At 35.6% G+C, this 25909-nt stretch overlaps 1 protein-coding gene across 1 annotated transcript in view; it reads right to left on the reverse strand.

The window, feature by feature from the left end:
• Positions 1-1202: 1202 nt before the first annotated feature.
• LOC115919082 (sodium/potassium/calcium exchanger 3-like) overlaps positions 1203-25909 on the reverse strand; it is a 33618-nt gene continuing 8911 nt past the window's right edge. Inside the window, exons 2-16 of the mRNA XM_030999337.1 lie at positions 21443-21519; positions 17845-17919; positions 15602-15686; positions 12598-12701; positions 10664-10764; positions 9902-9955; positions 9238-9341; positions 7897-7990; positions 7185-7281; positions 6696-6820; positions 5871-5959; positions 5020-5301; positions 4099-4211; positions 3348-3413; positions 1203-2174 (exon numbers count right to left, since the gene is read on the reverse strand). Of these exons, the coding sequence (XP_030855197.1) occupies positions 2028-2174; positions 3348-3413; positions 4099-4211; positions 5020-5301; positions 5871-5959; positions 6696-6820; positions 7185-7281; positions 7897-7990; positions 9238-9341; positions 9902-9955; positions 10664-10764; positions 12598-12701; positions 15602-15686; positions 17845-17919; positions 21443-21519 (1613 nt within the window). The 3' untranslated portion in view covers positions 1203-2027. The remainder of the gene's footprint in view (positions 2175-3347; positions 3414-4098; positions 4212-5019; positions 5302-5870; positions 5960-6695; positions 6821-7184; positions 7282-7896; positions 7991-9237; positions 9342-9901; positions 9956-10663; positions 10765-12597; positions 12702-15601; positions 15687-17844; positions 17920-21442; positions 21520-25909) is intronic.

The raw sequence follows: 25909 nt of genomic DNA on the forward strand, positions 1-25909 counted from the left end.
AAAGTTCTATGGTAACGTTTAACGATATAGCTCTATCAATTACCCTCAACATTTTTAAAAGATCATTTTAAATCGTATTGGCAAGATATAAAAGTGTATGCAAAAGGGAAAAGGGGGTATAATATACTTTTCCAAATATTAGTTGCGAGTTGCTTTGAAATTCTTAAACATTACAATTCACATTTTTCCGAGGCATAATCAATTAGAATGTATAAATCTTTGTGCCGTTACGAAGAGAGCGATCTCGAATAAATGTTATTATAAATATCAACTTCATCCTTTTATACAGCTATACTTCAATTATGTGCATATATACATAAAATACTACACAAAATATTAAATCTCTTGATAAATAGGTACACAACATTGCATCTCTCATAATCCTAATAAATTTAGTATCAAAGCGAGTATCTTTTTAACGAAGATGAACATTCTTATTCTATTAAATGCATAGATTTACATCGTAAGTGAATAAAATTATCACAACAAAATCATCTTGATATGGGAATCTTCAATCAAAAGAAAATACACCCAGTTGCTATATACCAAGAGTTTCCTAAACACTCACATTCTCTTTGACAATTAGACAATCTGTAAAACATCATGGGATGATAGCACATTTTTACTCACAAAATTGTCTTCGATGTCCTCTGATAACCAATATTTATAATGGGTCATTGCACAACGAGAGAAAATTTTCTTCTTTTAACTTCTTTTAAACCTACAATCATAATCGCTTGGCTATGAGAAATTAGGCAATATAAATTAACCGAGATCATAGTCCTTCAAAACCACGTGACCGATCATGTGATAGGCACATGAAATCACTGAGTCAAAATAACTTCTTACAAGTGCACTTTTCTTACTTTAAATTACTAGACGTGTATTGCCAGAAAACTCTTTAATCTAACATACTTCAAAATTTAGTAACTATACCAAGATTATATTATTGCAACAAAATGTTAGGGGAGAAACAATACTTTCAACTGTCCCTCGATCAAATAATCAATAAAACTCTATTTAGGACAATTATTATTCAGATAAATACATTTTTCAAACTTTCAAGATAATGCAAACAAAAAAAGAGTGCCACATCAGATATCTGAAAATTATTTTTAATCTTAACAGTACCTGTCTACCTAACGTGTCAAACATCACAAGGGAAATGATTATTCCTTTTATTCTTACTAATCACATATTTTAATCAAACAATCGTCATGAACCGCCAAACTATCAAATTCAATAATCATCACGGCAGGTTACGTTTTCGCCGTCATCTATATTTTTCCTTCAATAAAGCAAGTAATGACCACATTCCAACTGTTATTCTGATCCAACAACTTCAAATAAAATACAATGGGCTGCGTACTTCATTAATTCTCAAGCAAGCCAAACATTTTAAATCAGTATTCAACTTCAAAATAGTTTAAACCACTCCCTGGAGTTTCTGCCAACAGTTCTTTTTCACTTTCCCCTGGCGATAAACGGCATTCATGTTAATATTAAACACACTAGAAATGTACAACCTCACTTTTCAAAGTCCATAACAAGATAGTTTCGACTCTAAGACTGACATTTGACCTCTCTGGCGGATGTCATTTCGGTTCAAATTAGACGTAGCACACGATAGCATGGGATTTATAAGACGATGGTGGCGAATAATGCTGGTTGTGATACTGATCATCTTGATTTATCCCATCATTTTCTGAATTAGACGAGGCTACCCTGCTTAACTCCGCTCCTTACTTCGCGAGTAAAGGTCTAGGGATCATACAAACGCCATTCTTATTAGATTAAACCACTATTCTCGTACATGTGACCAGTACTTTCTGGTAGTTGTCTTCATTTGTCTCCTGTAATTCTCACAGAAACAAAGGGATCACCTTTGTTATCTTCTGACCGATAGCTTGGTCCCTGGTCAGACTTGAAATGTAGGTTATCAAATAGAGGGCTCCTTTCCAGAAGTTTCAATAGAGGGTTAACATATGTCTTCTGCATCGATAAACGGGAGCTGGTGTCAGATGTTCCTAAGTCTTGCACATTGGTGGGTTAACATAACCGAATACGTTCATTTCAACCATGATTGAGAAGGAGAGGAAGACAACATAAAAACAAGTCAGTAGCACTCCGAGCCGTTTGTCTAACCTCCACTTGTTGAAATGAATCGCCAGTATCTGCGTTAAAAAGTACAACGGGAATGAATTTTAGTTAGTTATTAGCCGAAGTACCCAACACTAAGAAAATAATCATAATACGAGATTGATTTCATGTTAAGATCTAGACGAAATCTGTAATTTATACAGTTAAATTTTCATTGGAATCTGCATCTGTTGCATGCATGACTTATATTGTAGCTATTCAACCTTATATCCACTTTTGCAGGAGACTGTCGCTTGACTTGATGCTGGCAATACAGGTCACTCTTATTTGCCGAGAAATTACTTGATTATCCCGAATTACTTCACATCATTAAACAGATTAATCTTTAAGCATGATCAATTAAAAATATGAAAGAAAAGCAACGATCTTTCCGATGATATATAACAAATGTGGGAATTATTTTGAATTTACCAATATACTTTGATAACCTGTACTTGTTCATGTGTTAAGAAGAGGATACGTAAATTGCCTCTTAAGGTCGCCATGGTTACATTCGCTCTTTTTTTCACTCATTCAAATGACACTTAAAAAGATTTTGAAGAACCATATAAGTGTTTGATCTTTTGTTCGTGACGATAAAGAGATTCGTGATTGTGAATTTTCAATCATTAGAGATTATGAAACTGAAGAATATGATAACAATAAGACTGATAACTGGAGTATGATAATCACACCATCAAGATTTTTTTTTTTTTTTTACCTTTTTGTATGATAAAATGGTAATTAAAAACTGTAATTCCATCAACACTATAGTCAAATGGTAGAATTTTCAACCTCTCGCAACTGATGCTGAAATGCGACGTACCTGCAATTATTACACCACTATGTGCCTAAAAGCCTAAATCTTTGCTGAGAGCCAGAAGGGCGTTAATTCATATTATTTCACATATCGTAGCTATCCATCTGGCTCTAAGAAGCTGCCAATGAGCATATGTGGATAATGTGACATATAAGTATGTCTTTGGGATGGTAATGGGGAAAATGCAGTGATTATTTTGACTTACACACAACTTTTCGAAATGGTCATAAAATTGTGATCATTTTTCAGTGTAAAGTTTGACAACATTTTAAACAAAGTGTTAACCTCCTTATAACTAAATTGTCTAATGCCCATATGTTAGATACAGGAAGCCCTATGTTCCGGTGGGAAATGGATTAAGAACAAAGAATCAGCAGTATTTTCTTACCGTTGCAGTTACGGAAGCAAATAAGAGAAGAACCGAATAAAGAAGACCCTTACTGTTGATCTTGATCTGTTCCATGTAAACAAATAAATAAAGAATTAGAATAGCATGAAATATGTCACGTTTCACGAGTATGTTAAGGGGTACATTTAATAGTACATGTAATGGTACATGTATATTTAGAGGTGTCAGATGAGACAGAATAGTTTACAGTTTAACAATGATAACTCATAAAATTAATACCTCCCTCCGATCTTCAGAACTATTCTGAAATTCATCATGTTTATAGCAATTCTCCAAGAAAAGTTAGAAAAGACAGGTAATACTATGAAGCTTAAAATAGTTATGCAACTTCTTTGTACATTTATAGCAACTTTCAGTAAATGTTCACAATGGGATAAATAGGATACTGCAGTATAATACTTTGGCCCATTGAACACAAGGCGTCATTGCCTACGCTAATCGAGCCTGTACAGAAATAATTTATGTGGGTCACGATGCCAGTAGGCTAATTCAAAGTAAAGCCCTCTATTCCCTCTTTGAAAGGTATCACCCTTCAAGGCATGCCAAAGGCTCTGCCAGTCACTGACGTAGCACTGCATCAATGATACCTGAATGCAACTGGCATTAAATGTATTAATGTTTTCTGTGTGCATGCGCGTTTGTGCGTGGGTGTGTTTGTGTGTGAGGGTGTGTTTGTGTGTGCGTGTGCGTGTATGTGTGTAGTAGAATGAGTAGTTGTAGTAATACTTACTCTGGTACCGTAACTGACGAATGCTGTCTTAATAAACCAGGGAAGTGCCAGTCCAATAAGAATGTCAAAGACGTTGCTGCCAATGCTGTTTGATACTGCCATGTCACCCAAACCTGAACATGAGAAATATAGAAGATGCTTTAAACTTTCTTTAGCCCCTGCTTGATATCATCACAATTTAGTGACAGCAGATTATAAAGATCAAAGTATAGCATGTTGAGGTTTTATGCGCAGTCATCCTGACTAAGAAACTGCTGGCTGGTAATATGAGTAAATTGTCCGTAGTCCAGTGGTTTGATCAATCTGGACTAGAGATATGGAGGCTAATAGTTCAAGACCTGGCTCATCATCCATTGCATGGGTAAGATAGGATTATTTATTTACATTTACCAATCCATACCAGGGAGTGAAACTGGTAAGATGCTACGACTGGGAGTGGAGATAATGAACATAATATTCTTGTCAGTAATGACTGTGACGACCTTGATGATTACGTAACGGGATTGAGAGTTGCAGGAGGTGCATGTAGACAAGTTATTCCATCTATACATTAATCTCTCTTGAACATAATATTGTTGTCTTAATGACTCCAAATGACCTTGATACTTACGTAACGGGAATGAGAGTTGCAGTAGGTGTATATTCTTAGACAAGGTATTCCTTTAATACATAATCTCTCTTGAACGAGGTGTAGTACAGAGGTATATATAGTTATACTTATCAATCGTAGTAGTAGTTTTATCATTACTTTACTGTTAATAACAAGTTGCATACAATTTCATTTTATAATAATTATTATCATTCTTACAATACTCTTTAATATCAAGATTTACATCATTGTTGCTATTGATGATGTTATTGCTGTTATTGCGGCTGTTGTTATTGTTATTGTTTTATCATCTACGATTTGATCATTATTACCTTCTCTCGCAACCAGTAAACTAGCGATAGCATCAGGAACACTGGTGCCAGCGGCCAGGAAAGTAATGCCCATGATGGTGTCGGGAATGTGAAGGGTGTGGCCGATATAAGCCACCATCCACACCATGACGTAAGAGAAGATAGCAATCCATGCTACTGATATAAAGAATGTAACCATGTACCACCGATCGAAACGTTTTCTTCTACAGTCCGGGATTGTGAAGAACAGTAGAATACAGATAGGTAGGGTGACGATCCATTTGAGTATGTTTATTATACCACCTGTAAAGGGAAATAATACAAGAAGGAATGAAGAAAGAGGTCTTCAGGGTCGATATATAGGGGGAATAGAATATAACTTCCCACTAATTTTCTGTCCGTAAATTTAATTGGTTTTCGGCCATGTTGGCCAATGGAAAGAATCGATGGCATTTCCCCCTCAATTCTTGTTGGAAAAGTTTGGTAACCCCTGACGGCATATTAGAAACTTATCAACATGTTCTACCTTGTTGGAGATAAACCTAGTCTTACATCCCCATTCCTCCTCTACGCAAAATGTTACTACTATACTCGTGGGAAGGCGAATTTTCCTTGGAGAGTGGTTTAGAACAAACAGTAAATCGTACCGCTTTTAAACTCTTCAAAAGATAAAACTGAGGGCTAATTTATTGGAACACTGCGTGCATTTCTCAAAAAATAACTCACCAAAACTAAACGTGTTGATTAACAGAACAGGCAAGTAATTATATTTTGTAATTCCAGTCGATATAAAAAAATTCTAGCGGCATCTAACAATGAATAAAAAGCTGTTATGGTTAGTCCTGCATGATCATAGAATGAATATGTCTTACTTGGTAAACTAAAAGGAGAATCTATTTCTGGGAAGCTTCGCTCACTGATTACATCCTCTGTCCCCTCTTTATCAATCGACAAATCAACACTGAAATATGAAAAGAAGGAAAAGAAAAGTGTGAAACTTTCAGTCTATCTGTCAGTACTAGACATTTCAGTTGTTTGGGTTCATATCCCACCGCTGCCACCATGCCAACTGAAACACATAAACAAACACACAAACACACTCAAACAAGAAATTCACAGCAGGGGTGTAACACTAATCAAAATGAGTCCTCGCCATTGAATGCATAGGAAAGAGTGACCGCGGCCAACGCAAGGTGGCTTAATATATGACAAACCATTATTTGAACTACAATGAAATTCCATAATTTACACTGAAAAGAGAAGATTTAATATTGACGATAGATAGCTATATTCAATAGAACAATGATTTAAAACTACGTGATACATATCAGTCGTTATAATCACGTTTGTGTTAAGGAAGAGACAATAATTTTGTCATCTTTTCAGTAGCAAATAAGATTTGTTTAAATCATTGAAGTTGAAACAAGTTAAGCACTGAGAGAAGACAAGTTATACGAGTCTCTCTACTATGACCCTAGAGATGGCATCTGGAATGTAACGGCCTAGAGTTACTGTTTTGGATAAACAAATATATTCGTCCAATGAATACGTAATTTATCTAACGGTCAAATGGCTATGTCTGTCTTTAAAATGATTTTTTTCTCTGGATTTCTATATCTTCTTGACTATGGTCTCTTGTGAGACAAATCCAGCCTGAATAAAGTTACATAATAACCGTTGAGTGTAGCATTCCTTACCTCTCATCTTTGCATATGGAGTCACTCCGAGGTACATTGCCGTTCTTCTCTGTCTCCGGTAGGCTTGGCCGGTGGGTGTATGTCGTTGGAAACTTCCCGCCGCTTTCAGCCTCCAATTGTTTTTGCTGTTATGGTAAGTAAAAAAATCCGTGTGTTTTTATAAATAACAAGTTATTTCTTTGAATTGGAAAAGATCATTACGTCCGGGCTTTCATAAATTTGAATTCTTATTTCACCGAAAATGTACATTTTTATGGCAGCATCGCGTATTCCTCTTTTTTTTTATTACCATCATTCTGTTTCTTTGGCGTATTCCTAAACGTCATAACAGATCCTGCAAACTTTCAAGCCGATGGGAACAAATACATGTGGAAGCAAATTTCCCATGATTATAGCAATAAAAGATAGCCTTCATAATTATTCTGATTAACTATTTTTCTGATTTATGAAGAAATTGGTTGATTTCACATGTTTCCAAATAATTGATACCTCAGTGATGATGAGCCAACATGCAGTCCTCAGTCGCGTGCGAGCAGGAAATTGCTTGGTTAACATCAACCTCAAACCAGCATCAGAAAATGTTAATCTGAAACAAAGACACAAACATATTTACTACATAGAAATACCTTGATACACATGTAGTGGAGATAAGATGATATGGACAGGGCGGTAATCAATATTGAATGAATACACTGCATACGATAAACAACTGCACCAATATCTATTTCCCTCCCAGGATGAAAACCCAGGATGAAAATCCCGGGTGAATAGATTACTTTCCTTTTATTTATTCTACCTTGTGTTTGGCTTCGTTTATCGTGGGATAGTGCAAAGAATTTCATCGAATTTGGAGGATCATTTTGTCTCAAGCTTTGAGTGTTCATAATACCATGCAAGTATACAAGTGGAATAAAGAAGACTACTGGTAAAAATACCCTTCATTGAAATGTAAAAAAAAAAAACATAAGTCCCAAAATAGTGAATTCAACTATTTGTTTTCCTTCAAAGTTCAGGACTACTACCAATAAAGCCAAAATAGAAAACGTAGAAAGGACCCTCAAAAACGTTTCCCCAACAAGAATACACGCATGTTGGGCACGTCATATACACCAACTCTCCATCGCATTTACCACTATCCAACTATTTTACTACAACACTAAGCATTCTATTTACACCTTTGTCAAGGAATAGTAAAGTTTACCTTTTAGGTGAATTGCTGAACTCTCCATCGACCTCTTCTACTTCTTTCTTTTCACCATTCGTTGTGATATCTTCTGTTGCATTGAGTGGTGTTACTATTTGATGTAAAACGGATACATTTATAATGAATAGAATATACCATCGAATATACCAAATGATCCAATATTTAGTCTCGTCTGCATGCAACATTCTATCCATTTTATGCTGGTCAAGGGATTTGTACTACTCTGACATCACTATCTAAATAAAAAATGGCAGATCCCATGGGAGAATGGTTACCAAAAGACTGTAAACTTTGAAGAGATTGCTTTTCCATGATATGCTTTCAAATAGGAGTAATTTTAAGACATGTTTAACTGACCGACAGTTTTGAATAAGATTATCAGCTAATGTTTGTTTGGTTTCATTCTCCGTTAATATCTATACAGTAAATAAATTGTCGAACGCCATCTGGTGACTGTTTGTAGCGAACCCGCTCGCTCAATTCCTTCGACAGTACGCGATAAGCAGGTTTATAAATATTTTTTTTTTATAGGAATTAAAGAGGTCACAGTACAACATGCTGCTTTCAGTGCACCTAGCTATCTAATTCTTTATGACATTATTGATAAGCTGTTTTTCCTTCTGTATTATGATGAATAAAACATTTGAATAGGAAGAGAAATAAAGTCAAAAGGAGAGAGGTAAGATAAGCAGGATGAAATTTGTTGACAACAAATAAGATAATAATGTTTACATATTACTTCATGACAATCTAATTACTACGTTGAAAAATAGATTTAACATGAACAGTCAATTTTGTAACGGTTTGAAATGCACGCAACGAGATTCGTCCGCAAATTTAATGATGCCCTATCTTCGGACGACCGCTTTCCCCCTACCCTATTCAAACGTCCCATCCCAATCCCACGGCAAACAATCTGCTTATGACGTCATCGTGATCAAATATCTCTCTAGATGAGGTCCATAGAGCTGCAAAAACAAATACAATTACTCCTGGGATATCCAAAGCGGGCATGGATAAACTGCCCTTTAATTCTCCTCTCATTTTTTCTTGTTCTTCTATGATGTTTGCCGTGAAAGATGTTAACTGTTGATGTAAGGGTCATGCCTAAATGTCCTTTTATTTGTGACTGATATTGCCATTACAATTTTACTGCTAGATTTTATCATGTTTTTTTAAAAAAGAAATTAATCTTCAGATGCATCAATGATCTGGCCTCATTGATTATCCAAAAGCTTGCTAATGTCAAAACTCACGTAGTTTATCAAGTTCCAAACCTGCATATTTTTTTTTCTCGAAAAGACTTAATAACTGACGATTGCTTCAATTTCGATCTACCTTGCTCGAGTTGGATTGCAGATTTGCCGTTATTGCACGTTTCCCTCTTCTTTCTTCTCCTCTCGTTTAACCTCTGTGCTTGTTTAAACAGGCGGGGATTGCACCTGAGAAGTAAACAACATAGAAAACATTATATATATATATATATATATATATATATATATAACGATTGATATTATGAGACTGGCAAGTAACTGTGATTTCTACAAAAAATGCCAACATTACAGTGATATGAATTTGTTTAGATTGTTTTAAAGCAAGCAAGAAGAATGGGAATTCGATTAGGTTATTGGAAAGTCATTAAAATCTGTGAGGTCACATTATTCTTCCTGCTTTTGCATCCCAAGGCATTTAGAAACTATCATGATATTTTGTGACGAAGCCAGAGATAAATATATATATATATATATATATATATATATCAGTATAAAACATAAATCAAACAGTATTTGATCTATAAAAAATGTAATGCATAAAACATTAAGTCAATATATCTTTTGGATAATTTCTTAACCGTATGAAAACGGAATAATTATTTCGACACATCATGTGTTTCGTTTTTTTTTCTTCATAGTTTCAGAAATTTCAAGCTAACAATTATTCTGAGTCTGATACATGGTACACTGCACCCTAATTCATAAAAGTAAAAAGCTGTCTTACTCACCACATAATGATCACGTAGCACAAATACATCAGTAGCATGACCAATGCTTCATACCTGAAAACAAACGAAAGAGAAAGATATAAGTTAAAATCCTGTAAAGTTCAACTCAGCTTCCTTATACTTCATTAAATCCCTACAGATATCTTATTAGAAATGCTTAGAAGTACAATGTTATCATAAATAATAATAAATAATAATATTCCACTTTCATATAGCGCTTAATACATCAACGATGTCTCTATAAGCGCTTTACAGATATGACACATACATATAAATAGAAATAGATAGAATCTTTATGCACAACATGTACGAACAAAGAACAGCAGAGAGTTGTCAGGTGGGAATTCGTATTTTAACAAGCAAGCCTTATAAATTACTTAGTTTAGAAAGGGATAACAAAGTCATGTTGAAAAAAGGTATAAATGTATATTACCAAAGTTTATGTGAATCATCATGTTACAACACTAAAATTGAATGATAGATATTATATTGGAAATAAACTCACGTGCAAACAATATGCTGCCTTTAAGTTTATTATAATGTTCTAACAAAGACAGAGAGAAGATGTGAGCGTTCGTGTGCGTGTGTGTGTGTGCTGTAAGGGAATGTGAAAAAAGAAGATAACAGAAAGAGAGGGAGAGAGAGAGAGAGGCAGAAATATGGATAGATGGAACAAGAGAAGGGGTAATTTCTTTATTAACCATGTATAGTAGAGTAAATAGGAACAAATGAATTTGCATAAAATAGGCTTGTAGATCTTACCAATTGATATATCCATCCCGAATGACCAAGACGAGAGTTACTACTGAAATTGCGTAGACCAATGTATCTCTGAATAGAGGCCACCATGACAAATGGACTACCTGTCAGAACAAAAACAAAATCACCATCATTTAAAGCAACAAAGCAAGAAAACTTATTCAGGGAGCGGAAGCATGGAAGCTAACAGCGACCAAATGACCCAAGGAATGGGATCCTATTTTACACCCGAGAACACGTTATTCTGGTATTGATCAAATTATATTTTGTTCATGAAATTTATTCCACAAAGTATCAAAAGAAGGGGTGCAAATGAATAGGAAAGTATGGAGCAAGGGCTCGCATAAACAGGAAGTGGTATTGATTTAGCGTTATACCACACATGAACGTAACCTGTCAGAGGGACATTAACGTCTTCTTAAGAAGTGGGAGGTTCAAGTCAGGAATAATCCATACGACGAATCGGTAACGGAAACAAATTAATCAAATCTAATTGGTTTTGAAATGGGCATTTATTTAGTGTAGGTGTCCGAACTGAAACCATTAAGAGACCCTTGAAAAATTACCCTCTTAAAGTTTACAACATTCACGAGGATTTAATTTCTTTCCAAGAGCAAGATATATGAATAAGTTATTTTTTCGACACCATTGCCACACATTTACTTTCCTCCATCCCTTCTCATTGCTCTTCTTTAGACATTAGACTTAGTTACAAAATACATCATTCCTAACTCCGTTATAGTAGCCGGAAAAATGCATTCCTCGTTTCGCATAATCTTTGTGATCTTACTGTTCTTACCGTCAAAAAAGTCTCTACATTCTATGACTTTAGTCTCATTCCCATTACAAGAAAAAAGCGACGCCATATTAAGTGGAAGCTTTGCTTGCCCGAGGCCATCCAGCTACTGGGGATTATAACTGGTAACCAAGACGCCATGCGCCTGGCTAGGACATCGTCACATTCAATTACTCAAAATAAACGTAGAAGGAACGCCGAAATAAACATCACGCAATGTATGGATTATTTTTGATTCTCCGACGAATAATCTTACAATTTTTTTTACAAATATTGACGAGTTTTATTTTGTTTAGGTAGTATAGAGTTTTGATCCAGTCTTTCAAACACGGGGCGTAAAACTGGCTTCATTATAGTTATGTTGGATTCACCACTAATGTTCTGTCCATTTCAGGAACTGGACGCGTTGAATTCTAATTTGATATGTTTTTGCTCTAAATCCACGTTTCTCATTCAAATCTTCCACATGACGTTTTCAACCTACTTCACTACGGATCCTTCGAACAAGGCGTCCATGATTAACAAATAAATAAATTGAGATCCTACTTCAAGATCAGAAGCCTTGGTTTATGAAAGGTTAGAAAATTTGAATGAAGAAATTTTATTTTTATTTATATTTTTTTAAACGTTTTATTAACGGGTTTATATCTATCGTCGTATTTTCTTCGTTACTTTGACAGAAATAGAAATAATCCTGTTATATGTGGTTCACTGCTGCCTACTGTCTACATGTCGATTAAGCTTTTATTCATGTGTATTTAGCGGCATATCCAGCAGAGGGAGGAACCCTCGGGCCCTCCTCGCCCATTTGAAGGCGAGAGGAAAAATCCAAAACAACGTACTGAGTAGGCAAAACGCGAAACTCAGTAATACATTACACCCTCCCCCCCCCCCCCAGTCTGGGAAGAATTCTGCCTCTTTAAAATTCTGCTGAGAGTCAGAAGGGCGTTATAAACTCCTATTTGCAAATTAAAAAAAAAAAAAAAAATCCGTTTCCTTGCCCAACTTCTTCAGCTCCTTGCATATCTGTGGGCGTATTTGATCAACTTTTAAGCGACCCATTGTAGATTATCCATTCTCATGTTGCATCACCTAAACTGAACTTTCTCTAGTTATTGTGTGTACAATATGCGTTAATTACCTGACCGGCAAACAGTCCGCATAATCCAATGATGACAAGAATGTTGAAAACAGCTGATCCCACGATCGTGCCCACTCCTACGTCTCCTTTGGCAATGAACACACCTACGAAGTAATGGAAAGCACAATTACATTACTTCAGGTACTGGGGCAATTTAAATGGTCGGAATTGTAAAGGTTTCGCAGTTTAAAATCATTGACATGAAGGCCCTATCTTCCATTTGGTGTATGTTATGGTAATTATAATGCAAGACCATTTGAGTTGAGCAGTGGATTTCAATATAACTGCTTCTAATGGAACATATTGATCAATAAATAAACGAATTTAGACATGGATTATGCACAGTGTTCCCTATATTATGTAACAAATATCTCTTCTTAAAATTCCTGTTATTTTTGCTTAAGTTTTGCTCGAATCTTTGGTTTATATCCTGTTTTAGCTGAGTTCAAACACCGATACGGGAAAGGAAAAACTGGAGAATTCATCAACGCCATCTTCTATGAAATATTGTTCTATGTTTCCAATTAATGCTCAAAGCCTCATCTTATACTCTCATTACTTCCTTCCTCGTAAAGATGACAAGGTAATGAGACAGTTCTTCAACCTTCTTCTCACCACGTGAGACATGACTGTCTTGATTTTCTTTGGGACTCCTCGTGAGAGAGATCACTGAAGCCATCAATCAAATATCATCTGCTTATCATAGTTACGATTGGTTTCCCTATCACAAACCCACATACACTGTCAAAGTTAACACATTAATCATTACAGTACTGTGGATCGATAAATTCATACTTGACGAAATGATGCACAATTGCACATACATGAGCTTGGGATTTATCGGAACAACGACAAAAGCAGCTTAAAATTATGTTTTTTGGGGGTAGTCAATATTTCCATTCATATCACAGTCGTCTGGGCGGGGGGCGTTTCACAAAGACTAAGATTGACTTAAGTTGGACTTGCCTTAGTTCAAGTCCAACTTAGGTAGATTTTGGTATTTGTGAAACACCTCCCAGCACTGTACAGTACCCATTATGAAATAATGTAGCTGGTGTGCTGTTGTCCAAGCTCTCTATTGGGTAAGTATTATGCTTTGCTTAAAGGCTGCAAATGATGCAAAGGATAACAGCACCATGGCGCATAGAAACTTAGGCGTGTAAAAAATATTTCTCCTTATTATTGTTATTATTCTCATTAAATCATGCCTTTTGTAGGTTAACCATGCACTGAACTCCGTTCAACAGCAACGAGATAGTTCTCAGACGAAGTTTACACGCGTAAGAAGAAAAATTATTACGCAAAACCCCTGAGAGCCCTTGATTAAATCATTTTAAGTGCAACTGTACGTATGCGAAATACTTTACGTCATTCTGATGATTATTGTCTCTAGACAAACTAAATCAAGCGTCTATTATTAGATAGTATGAGCTTGCTTTCTCAACGATACAGTACATACATGAAGCTAAACCATGGAAACAGAGGCCGAAATGACACTTGGCCATTTCCAGTTGGTAGTTACAGAATTTCTTTAGGATATGGTTACTTGTAACAGACGTTTTATTTTAAAACAGTATACTATGTATAAAACCCAATTTGATGTCATATCACTATTACAATGCGTATAGTGTTAATTTTGATGACATTTTCAGAGAATCTTCAGAAAACTGTAATGTGATGTAATCAACCCTTTAGTTCACAACCCTTTCTAGGAATTTTATTTGCCATATTTCATATATTTGAAAGATGTTGTAACAATTCAAGCTCTATTTGCTTATGTTTCATCACCTTTGTGTGTTCATTCTTTAAAACTGTATAATAGTTGCAACTTGCCTTTGATAAAACATAGTTATATTCTTTTTCATTTGAAGTCAATTCAAATGGATTGTAAAATTGAAAATGATTTTTTATATTATATTCTTTTTCATGTGATGTTAACTCCAATGAATTGTGAAATTGTGAACATGCATATAAAAAATAAATAGACAAATCAGCGGAGTAATCGAATACACTTTCATAGACTATCCCCTTTCTGTCAAAGTTTGAAGGTGTTTTTGACATCCACATCGTGACGTTACACCACATCAGCCAAAATAACATTCATATCACTGCCTGAAAACAGGAACCAATATACAGTGAGCGTGGCCACTAAAGGAGCAATCTGAGAGCGCGACTGAGAGCAATTTGGCCATGAGCATTATTATCTCATTCCCGTCCAAACAAGCTGGAATTTGCTCTCCCACGAGATGGGTTTGTAGAGTCCCATCTTTTTATGTCGTCTGCGCCACTTCACCATAATCCACTTAATGTTTTCATTGCTTCGCGCCTAACACCAATAAAATGCCAAATTGAACATTGGACATCACTGTGTAGGAATAATGTACTCCCGCGAAGGTAGATTATCGCAAACGCCTCTCGTTTCTTTCACGTGCCACTTTTTTCTCTCTCTGTTTTTGTTTTGCCTCCATTAGAGACTTCTGAAAACCTTTAAAACAGTCTTATAAGAGTTTCATGGGATTTATTGGTAGAAGATGCAAAGTGCAGTCAGCCTTCCTAGGTATCTATACTTCCTTTTGTTTGAAGAGGAAAATAAAACTTAAATTAAAAAAAAAAATCTTACTTTTCGGCAAAGGAGAAAATCATAGCAATAGGTAAAGTTCATTTCTATAAATCGAACAGAGAATTTGTTATTTATGACGAATTAAATATGGAAAAAGATACAGGGAACTTGGCAAGGGCAATTCTAAATTACTCATTAATATTTGTATTATACACCTCGTAATGAAACACAGGAGCTAACATTAACAAAGTAAGCAATAAACCCATAATTACGCCTGTACATGAATTAGTGCCAGCAGAGCAACTTGAAATAGCATCAGTGAAAATGATCTTGAGCTTTCTTCATAATCTATCATTTGCCACAACACATTCTCTGTTTAGCATTGTAACAAATTGAATCTGATCATGTGTATATGATAGGAGATAAGAAGCATTGAGCGGCTACCTATTACTGAAGTGAAGAGCTCTGGCGCAGAACTTCCGGCCGCCATGAAGGTTGCCCCGGCAACGTCCTCCGTTAAGCTGAGGTTCTGAATAAAGATGATGAGAAAAGGTGATGTGAGGAGGAAGATCGTGTGGGAGATGTTTCCAATGGAAAGATAAAGAAGAGATACAATGTTACTAGAATCGCCATAATGTCAATTCTTTCATTACAAAGTGCCTTTATTGAATATACCTTTGATAATACAATGGGTAGAGTCGTAGAGACGCTACATTTTACATTCATATTCGGCACTGTGTACATATTATACTCGTCATGTTTAACATGCGATTGTACAATGAGAAGTATTAACTCCCTTTAATAACAATGGTCGATTAAAATGTATGAAAATAATTTTAAAAATATCGCTTTATCAGTGAAAACCCTGGTAATTTTGTTAATTTCTCAATGAGAGGATCATTATGAAAAGTAGTTGATTATGTTAGAACAAATACTAATTATTCATTTAAAAATATTCTAGTCTTAAAAGGGTTTTAATTAGAAATACAACATTTTGAAATGAAATTGAAATATGCAAAATTTTCCATTAGTTATTTCTCGGACATGCATATTTTCTTCCATTGCTTCCCTACTGTTTGGATAATGATGGCCATGTTTCGATGCTAGCTAACTAATCAACCAAATGAAAAAACAAGATTGACTGTCGGATAAGCGAAATATTTTCCTCCCACGCTGATGTTGTCTTATACATCAATAAGATGATAAAGACAAGATCTTTCTCAGACGGGGATACGTTTGTAAATGCTAAATGAAATACGAAGATGGGGGTACGAATAAGAAGCATGATTTACAAAGTTATCATTTTATCAGAATATTCTGCTTGCGGAGTTGTCGATACATTTCTAATTCTTTCTCTAAAAGTCATCATCATTCCACTTTAAGGGTAATGGTTATAGGATTAAGGATTAAGACTAATGTATGTGATTATATCCTCTTCATTTTTTATTTCCCCTAATAGAATCATTATGACCAATGCTGCAAAGAGCACCATTTTATTACAAAATTGAATATGTCAACATAGCTGCCATCACAACTATGTATTCTATAATAACAATGAGAGAGACGTTTTACATTCGAAACTTAATTCAATAATATTAAATAAACAATCACTCGCGTCTAAAGTGGACTGCTATCTCAATTACTGTTAGCACACAGCAACTTACATTTGCATTTCGCTTATAAAAACGATTTTATAACAGTTGTTACCTATAAGGCACAATTACATCACGTGTATTCCCGAGACTCTACGTAATGGATATGTGAAGTATATTCACCTGTGTTCAATGTGGAATATAATAACTGTGGATGAAATGAGTGTTCAGGGGGATTAAACTTAATCATGTGTGCACATAAACGTCACGTATTCTCTTGAACGAGTAAATCATGAAAGAACATTAAATCGCATATTAAAATGTAGAGGGGGCTCAAGGGATATACTAAACAATTAGATGAAATATTTCGTATAGATATGACTATGTGTCAATAATGAAGTCTAAACGTAAGCTAATGGTTCGAATGGCATCATTATCAAAATTTTGAAGAGCCAAAAATCTACCAATCAGTTTATGATGCTGTGCATTTATCGCTTTATCCTCCTTTCCCATCAAATTTGCAAAGAAAACATTAAAGATAAACTTTAGTACTGGTAATGCGATTGCATTGTGAAAGAAAAGGTGTGGAAAGGATCAGAAACAGTTGATCATGTAGCATGTAAGTATTGGTGTGCACTGCAAGGTTCTGGAGTCATCAAAATCATAATAAATTTGACCGAGTCTTGGTAAAGTAACAAGCACATACACAGAAAGCTATGTATGGGACAACACGCATGGTGTCGGGGTTGGTACTACCTTGATTCCTTGTCTTTCTATGCTCATTACTCAGCCAGTATACATTTTCTTCCAAAATTGTTTGGCACATGTCATTTATTTGTAATCTTGAACATTCAGTGTAAGTTTCGTTTGATTCTGTGAGAAATAATTTTCTTTTTTTTACCAGTACTCAACCTTATCTTTAACATGATGAGAATGTACATGATCTCATCAAAATTAATAAAAATAACTTTAACAACATTTACCGACCACCCACAAACACATTCCTCATTAAATTCTTTTCTACGATAATTTTGTTTCTTCGAAATTGAAAGTCTAAGTTTAGCTTGCTGGCCAGGTGATCTGTTCGTTTCTTACCTCACATATTTTCTCCAGCGAAGACACAAAATAGTCATCACAGACAATGGCCAGGGCAATAAACATGTATACGGCCTGTAGGGAGAAAAACAAAATGTGTTTAAAAAGGATGATGTTTTAAAATTGACCCAGTCATCGAATTAATATGCTTGTTAATTGAAAAGCAAGTTGGACACTTCTTATGTAATAATATGCTCTCAACAAATCACCACTGCACCGGTTGGTCATTTTGTACATCAACAAAGGCAAAACGGTTTATAAAACTAGCGTATGAATTGATTAAACAAATAAAAGTGATTATATAACAACATGCATAATTAATACAACTATTATAGAATTAAAAAAGGTTGTATAAATAGCAATGCCCCCCTAATTTTTAAATTGCCTAACTCCACGTCGTCCTTGGGATTAGTATTCAAAATTGTTGACGCTGTTATGACTTTGTGTTAATAAATGGATTTCAATGTGGTACATGGGAATACGCAATCATGTTTTAGAATAGAACACCAATGGTATGATGTTCATAAAAGCCGTGACCTGAATTCTGCACAAGGACATAGGCAGGGAGTTAGCAAAGCTCTAGCCACAGTTCGGACTAGAATCCGATATTTTTACGTATTCGAGAATCTAATACCAGCAAAGGCATTGTCTCTTGTGACACCACAAAGTGCAGATGAACCTATTTGGTAATGCACGTCACACGAAACCCTGCGGCATGTCACATCAGAGAACATGGGCTAACACACTAAGGTCCACTTCATGAATGTTAACCATGCTCTTCTCGAGTAGAAGAAAGCATGTATTGGTACGTGTAAACACACAAAAATGTTCACTTAATGAGAGAAATGGTGCCAACGGATCAGGGATACCGATCATTAGTGGTTCATCATGTTTGCTGTGCCAATCTCAGAGTTTGCACAACCCGGAACGGCTCAGAGTGAAAATGACAGCTGTGAAACCGGGTTGAAGCTATTTTTGGAGCAGCTATCTGTCTTGCACATGATATGTAATGGGCTTCAACCACCATGCGGTACCCCGCTAATGAGCACCGACATCAAAGACTCCCTAAGTTAGAATCTCTGCCTGCCACTTCCTCGTATTCCATCTTCAGACAAACGAAAATAACCTACTCTTATGAAAACAAAAACGTCAGAATTTGATTTTTTTCTGTTCTAGTAATAGCTAGCATAACTGCGGCATGTTGGATATAGAATGCGTTTTGTAATTGAATCTTTATAAAGTAAGTCATTGTCCTTGCTCTGAAAACTGTACAGGTACTGTACAAATAGATAGGTTCAGACTTTTGATCAGACATAGCATTCGAGGTTTGTAATGTTCAAAATTAGAGTCGATGCAGACTTTACCCTGTTTATATTTGAAAAATTCACCAGGTCACGATCGCACATTGTGTTGAAGATCAGTGGTAGATATGAATCTCGTTTTCACACATCTGCTATTGACAGATGTTCTAAGACTCAGAATCGTGAACAAAAATAGGACAGGGCACGTATTTAGGTTTTTAGGTGAAAGCTTTTTGAAGTTGATAATGGCAATGTCATTCATTTCCGACCCGTCCAACTATCCATGCGTAATGGTGGTAAGTGATTTCCCTTTTACATTCTTCATTCAAAATGTAATCTCACGTTTTGTTCATTCAGTTTAGGACACAGGAAGAAATTTGCACTAGGGAAGTTGAGAGGGGACAGACTCAGAGGTCATTTCAAGAAAATCCCATTTCATTCCATGACATAGACGCATCCTAGATAATTGGCAAATAATTTGGTGATTTATGTAAGAAAAAACACACAATCTATATCATATACATTTTATTATATTATATTTCTTTTTTCAGTGACTAAACTAGTATTATGTAAAGTAATGAAAAATGTAGCGTAATATTCTGGGAATCTATTAATATTAAAATCATTCACGAACCCCTCCCGAAGACTAGGCCTTATTGCAGATTTATCTTAAACTGTTATATGTTGACGCCATTTGCTGGGTAATTCAATGCCCGCGGTCTTAATAATGCGAAATCGTTCACCAATCTTTTTCCCCCGTTGACCTGAAATATCAACATGGGATTTTATTCTTTAATTCATGTACCACCTCGAGGGTCTACGTTTTTCCGATAACATTTTAGAAGGTGTGATGGCTTAGGAGTTAGAGCAGTTAGCTTGGAAACGGAAGGTCCCGGATTCAACCAGGCATCAGTTCCCGATTTCCTAGTTCAGGCTCCGTGGACATCATGAGTCGATTTGCTCCATTGTCATTGATTTTAAAAGGCTTTAAGGGACATCAATAAGATTTAATTATTAATGTATGCGACCGAAAAAATCATAATATCTAAAAGATGCGACTCTGATTTGACTTAATTGTTTTCAAGATTTATTTAAAGTAGTAACACTACACCAACTCCCTCTCCCTATTAACGCGCCTTGCTGATATCGCGAAAGCTTACAAATGCATTTTCACCAGTGTGGTAACTTAACACCAATCATTCAACCTATCAATCAAGGTATTGGAATGCCAAATAAGCAATATGACATTTTCTGTGGATATCAGATAAACATTGTTTGTTCATTCACAGGTTCATTCGGTTCATAAAACGCATATAAACTCATGACGCTACGCAAACAAATTCATCATCCATTACTGTCAAAGTTGAAGAAGCGCACGATTACAATGATATACATGAAGTCGGTGCTAATCATATGAGACAATTTCGTGTGGAGTCGCACACGCAGCGGAATGACGAAGGTCACGTGATACACCCTGACCTAACATTAGGTTGGCTATGAAATGTCACACGTGTTTGCGTCGTTAGAATGTGACGCTACCAGTATGGCCTGCAGTCAATCAATTTCGATTTCTAGCGGGACAAGATTGGTACATCTAGTCATTTGGGTTCATTACGGTTTCTGGTGTCAATTGACTTTTGTCGTTTGATCCCTTACTTCATTAAACCTCCAATCTGGAAGATCACTTGAACATGTTGTCGATGTCTTCTTGACATTCGAATACGTCGGTAGATCTTAACAACCTAACCATGCTTCTACCAACGATTACATTGCAAACATACGATGATCGAATCTGGATAGGGAATCATCTCCGGTTCTAAGAATGTCAAACCGAAGATGTAACATCCAATGAATAGAAAAAAGTCTTGTAGATCAATAAAATACTAACCTATTCACTTTACTCTTGGGAATTACTAATCTACACTGAAGAATCTCATTTATTACAAAGGATTTATTTGTATATTGCTTTCTAGGCAATATCAGAAGAAATCAGTCTGAATTATGGATGGAGTAAGTAATATTTCAGTGAATTTTTTTCTCAGTTTACCAGTCTTTCAGCAACATCAATGCTCATAAGCTATCAATTGATTGATATGAGTTGACACTGACATGTTTTTCATAGTAGCTTTAAACATAAATACCACTCGAATTCTACATTCATCTAACGAGAAGGCATATAGACTGTTTGACAAATAACAAAATGTATGAATGGTAAATTAGAAATTAGGATTACGAATACTTTGTTCATGTAAGAAAATAAATCTAGTTAACAGACGGAGAAACAGATGCATACTTACACATATGGCATGTGTGATAAACGCTCCTTTTGCTCGTTGCTCTTCTGTGAACAGATCTCCAGGGAATTCCTCAATGGCTGAAAAAAGGAGAAAATTTACAAAATATTATGCAATCTGTGTCGATAAATTTATACGTGGAAACCTAATTTGAACCAAAAAATAGGTGAAACATGGAGAAAATTTAATTTCTTTTTTTCAAAATTTTCAAGATTAGTGAATATCATTTCATACAAATGATTTTGTAATGTAATTTCATTTTTATCTGTTGAACTAGATACGAAAAACAGCGTGTCAAGTTTTTTTCTCTTATCCTCAAGCGAGGTTTTTATTTCCATAATTTCAATACATATTTACATTAATAACTCAATGATTGAGTGAAACATAACATAGTCTAAAAATAAAGTATATTCAACGAATCTCCCAGCTCACTATTATTTCATTTACTAACACATTCATATCTTTAAAAAAATATTAGCAATGACTTGAATTAAAAAAACAAAGTAGGCCTATGTGGATAATAAACAGAACCATATTGCGCATAATTTATAATAATATTGAGGAGAGAACATTTCTTGTTTCCAATGTCCTTACCTACAACTAATATCTTTCATTGGTATATATATATATATATTTTTTTTGTAATAGGTTAAATATCAAATTACATATTATTTTCCAAAGTCACATGTAAAGTGCATTCCATAATGATTTGATAGCTTGTCGAATTTAAAGAATTTAATGGTTGGGAAGTCCCTCATCATGATTATACAAATAGAAGTTACTCATACATTACATTTAACCCTTTCTAAACAGTTATATCCAAAGGCTGATGAATATTAAAGTAAAACAGATTTGTAACTTCACTAGGCGTCAAAATGAACATATCTTGACGGTAGAAATTGCTTCAATGCAATATGCATCGTGCAGAGTATATATTTATTTTGATAAATCCTGAGCAATACTTATAGCCTTTGTTTGTCAATTCTTGAAACAAGAAAAGGCTATGACGCACCTTAGAGTAGCATGGGGTCAAACATGACAGACCTGCTTCTAGCTATCTCATCTCTAGTACGTTATAGCCTGGATCACATACAAGTGATCATGTATTATAACGGTCCCTCTATAATCAGTTTGGCCATAATATACGTTTTGGATGACGCACACGTCCCATTTATAGAACTACAGGGATGTATCAAACATAGAGTTCAGAAGATATTGAGCTGAGAAGTATTGCTATATCATGTACCGAAAAACCTTAAACCTTATTTAAAATAAAAACACACACACACACACAAAAAAAACGGATGCTAGCTCGAGACAAAATCTCCCCTTTGTTTTGTCAAAAAGAATCAAGATTTGCTTTCATCTTCCTTCCCAATTGCTCTCTTTTCTCAAGAATGAATGGTCTATTCAGAGCCATTCAAGGAGTTAATTCATGAACTATAAATAAGAATTAGCGCACTTGTGGCTCCAAATCGACGACAATAATTACTTCTGATACATGTTCGACTGTAAAAAGGTATTTTGTATACAGAAAATACACGTCCATGAGTTTATTATGAACAAAAGTCATACGTTATTTATATATGTTTAAGGCGATCTTAATCAGATGTAGAAGCACCATTTTCGATGGATCAAAGACTTTCTCAGTATACATTATTCTACCCCCCCCCCATTTCTGAAATCCTGCACCCACCATTGTACTCTATTTCGATGGTGTCAAATGAAAACAATACAAATGCCAGTACAGTGACATCATATAAAACAATTTCATTTTGCTACGTGCAACAACACATTAGTTAATAGACTTTCTATGTAAAAGCACAATGGCATGCTTAACTTGAGTCAACTGAGTACATGAACCGCAAGCCATTCAAATCTGCTCTGTCGAGAATGTTGACCCATTAGGAATTCCAATTAATCTAATTTTTCCTTCGATTACTTTAGACCCAGCTCATCAGAGGTGGCAAGTTCATGGTATGTAATAAGAGGATAATTGAACGTTTATATAATTTGTGGATGACTGGGGCGTAGCCTAATCCGACATTAAGAGGGGGCGGAGCATCTGAGATAATATAAACCATTGCCCCCCCCCGGTCGGGTTTATACACCATGCCAAGATAAGCACACTAAACTATGACCGAGAGTAGATGGGTGTCGTGGTGCTATAAAAGCCCATGGCTACGCCCTTTCGTATGACTGCCCTACCCCCTCCCCCACCATCCATGGCATACCATGGCGGTCACGATCGGAACTTGACACATAAGCCATGTCCCACAGCTGGGTTCCCTGACCCATGCCGAACGCTAACTTTCCTAGTATCAAAGGTTCAATTACTACTTCCAACAATGACACGATATACCCATGGACCTACTGTACCTCACAAGATTAGGAGGAGACTGGAGGGGAGTGGGGGGGGGGGGGGGGGGGGTGTAGGGTGTAGATATCGTTAGATGATATCCACCAACAGATTTGTTATAAAGCTCTAGTCTAAGACGCTGTCACTAAAACCATGTGTACTTGGAACATAAGAAACCCAAGGAAGTATCATTCATTGACGATATGGCATAGTCCTTACAGACACATCCCGTCCAAAGATCGACGTCAATTATCCCCATTTCATGAGGACTAGCTCCTATTGCTTCCGATTATACCAATCGAGAGGTTAGTAGTAAATTAGACAGAAAGTAGACTGCTTAGTCAAGCTAACATCAGGATACACCATTCCGAAGGATGTATTCTATTCAACAAAATCTGATTAAAAATGAAATGTTGAATGAATTTTTAAAAAGAAGTAGAAGATGGAATACATACGTTTAGCATATTTTGTAAATTTCATTTTTCGCTTTTGATGATGATTTTTCTCCACTTGAACATTCATAGAGGGATTTCAAAAGCAATTACGATTTTTAAGTGGTATTCACAAATCTTATCCGTGACTAGATACAGTTCTGCAAATTGTAAATTGTTTTTGGTTGTTCCAATTTGTATGCAGTTTTGATGATATCTAAGTATTACATGGGTATAGATGACATTCATGAGAAGTGCAGCCTCTCCCACTCGCTCCATCTTCCCCTATCTCTATGCATTTTCCCTTGTAATACTGTTGCCCTTGCCCTTTTCTATACATACATGTAAATGTAAATTTCTGCCCCCTGGAAAAGTTCCCAGTGTGCCCCAACGAGCTTCATGACATACCAACTACCCCCTCGGTATACCAACAGATGCTAGAGAGAATCCCGATATAAAAAAAAATCATCTAGGAGGGGGCGTTGCCCATTATATGGAAGTCGTTTTTCCAGTCGCCAAACGCCTACGTATTATAATCTAATTTACTAGATTGCACATCACCGGCTTCTTAGATCTGTTCAAAGTTAATGATAATGCTGCCCAGCATCAGAAGGGGAAATATTTAGGTCCGAATGTACATGACATTAGTCCCGCCAGGCCGGCCATAGTTGTAAGAAAACATGAGCTATAACTTTAGACAGTCGAAAAAGCAACGGTGTGCGAATTTACAGTAGCTGAAGAGGTTGAAAAGGCATCGAATAATACCTGAATATATAAAAGATTTCAGCATTTGAATATTAAAGTTTTGTTGTATTTTGCTTCTTAAAGGGATAAGTGAGTTCTATTGCAGAGGGCGCTACTCAAAATATTTGTTTGTGAGATAATGAAAAACTGAGTGTCAAATTTGAAAGAACATAATATTTAAATGACAAAATCATCTTTGTTTGATCAAAATTGGTTCAGAGACGGCTGAAATAGAACGATTTCTAATACTTGTGTACCACCACAAATATTAGATATTTTGAAAAAATTGAAAAAACCGTTGAAAAAACGAAATAACGCCTTTTACGTCGTATTTCAGCCAATGCGGATGTTGGTTTTGTTGTTGGCATTATCGTGTTGCTTATATTACGCACAACCAGCCGGCCCATGTATTATTATTTTTAATTAAACAATTAACGGTCACCGTGTTTTTTTTAAGTGGAGCTGAATTGGTATGCTCGTATTGGCTAAATTTCAAACATTTTGGGGTCTAAAATTACCTTCATAGCAATTGTAGGTTCTAAAAGGGCACTAGAATGTCATAGATAAGAATAAGAGCAATAACCATGCACTTTGAAGGCATTTGCGGTCTGAAAACAGAACTCAACTATCCCTTTAATGATGTAAATGATTACCTCAAAATATCTCCTAGATTATTTTCTTCTTTGAGAAAACAAGTATTGCAAGTTAACCATGTTCATCAAACTTGAAGTCCAATATCTTCATAACATTCTTGTCTGAGTGAGAAAAAGAAGACGTGAGATCTTGCTTTAAAAGCAGAAGAAGTGACAATCTTTTCATCCGCTATTAGAGTTTCATACTTCAAATGATGTTTGCTCATACCCTCGTTGTTGAAGCACTGAACAAAGATTTATGAGTGGACTCACTGTGCCTCTTTGTCGTCTGCTTCGCTTGGTC

This window comes from Strongylocentrotus purpuratus, unplaced genomic scaffold (assembly GCF_000002235.5).
Source record: "Strongylocentrotus purpuratus isolate Spur 01 unplaced genomic scaffold, Spur_5.0 spur5_scaffold_5, whole genome shotgun sequence".
NCBI lineage: Eukaryota > Metazoa > Echinodermata > Echinoidea > Camarodonta > Strongylocentrotidae > Strongylocentrotus > Strongylocentrotus purpuratus.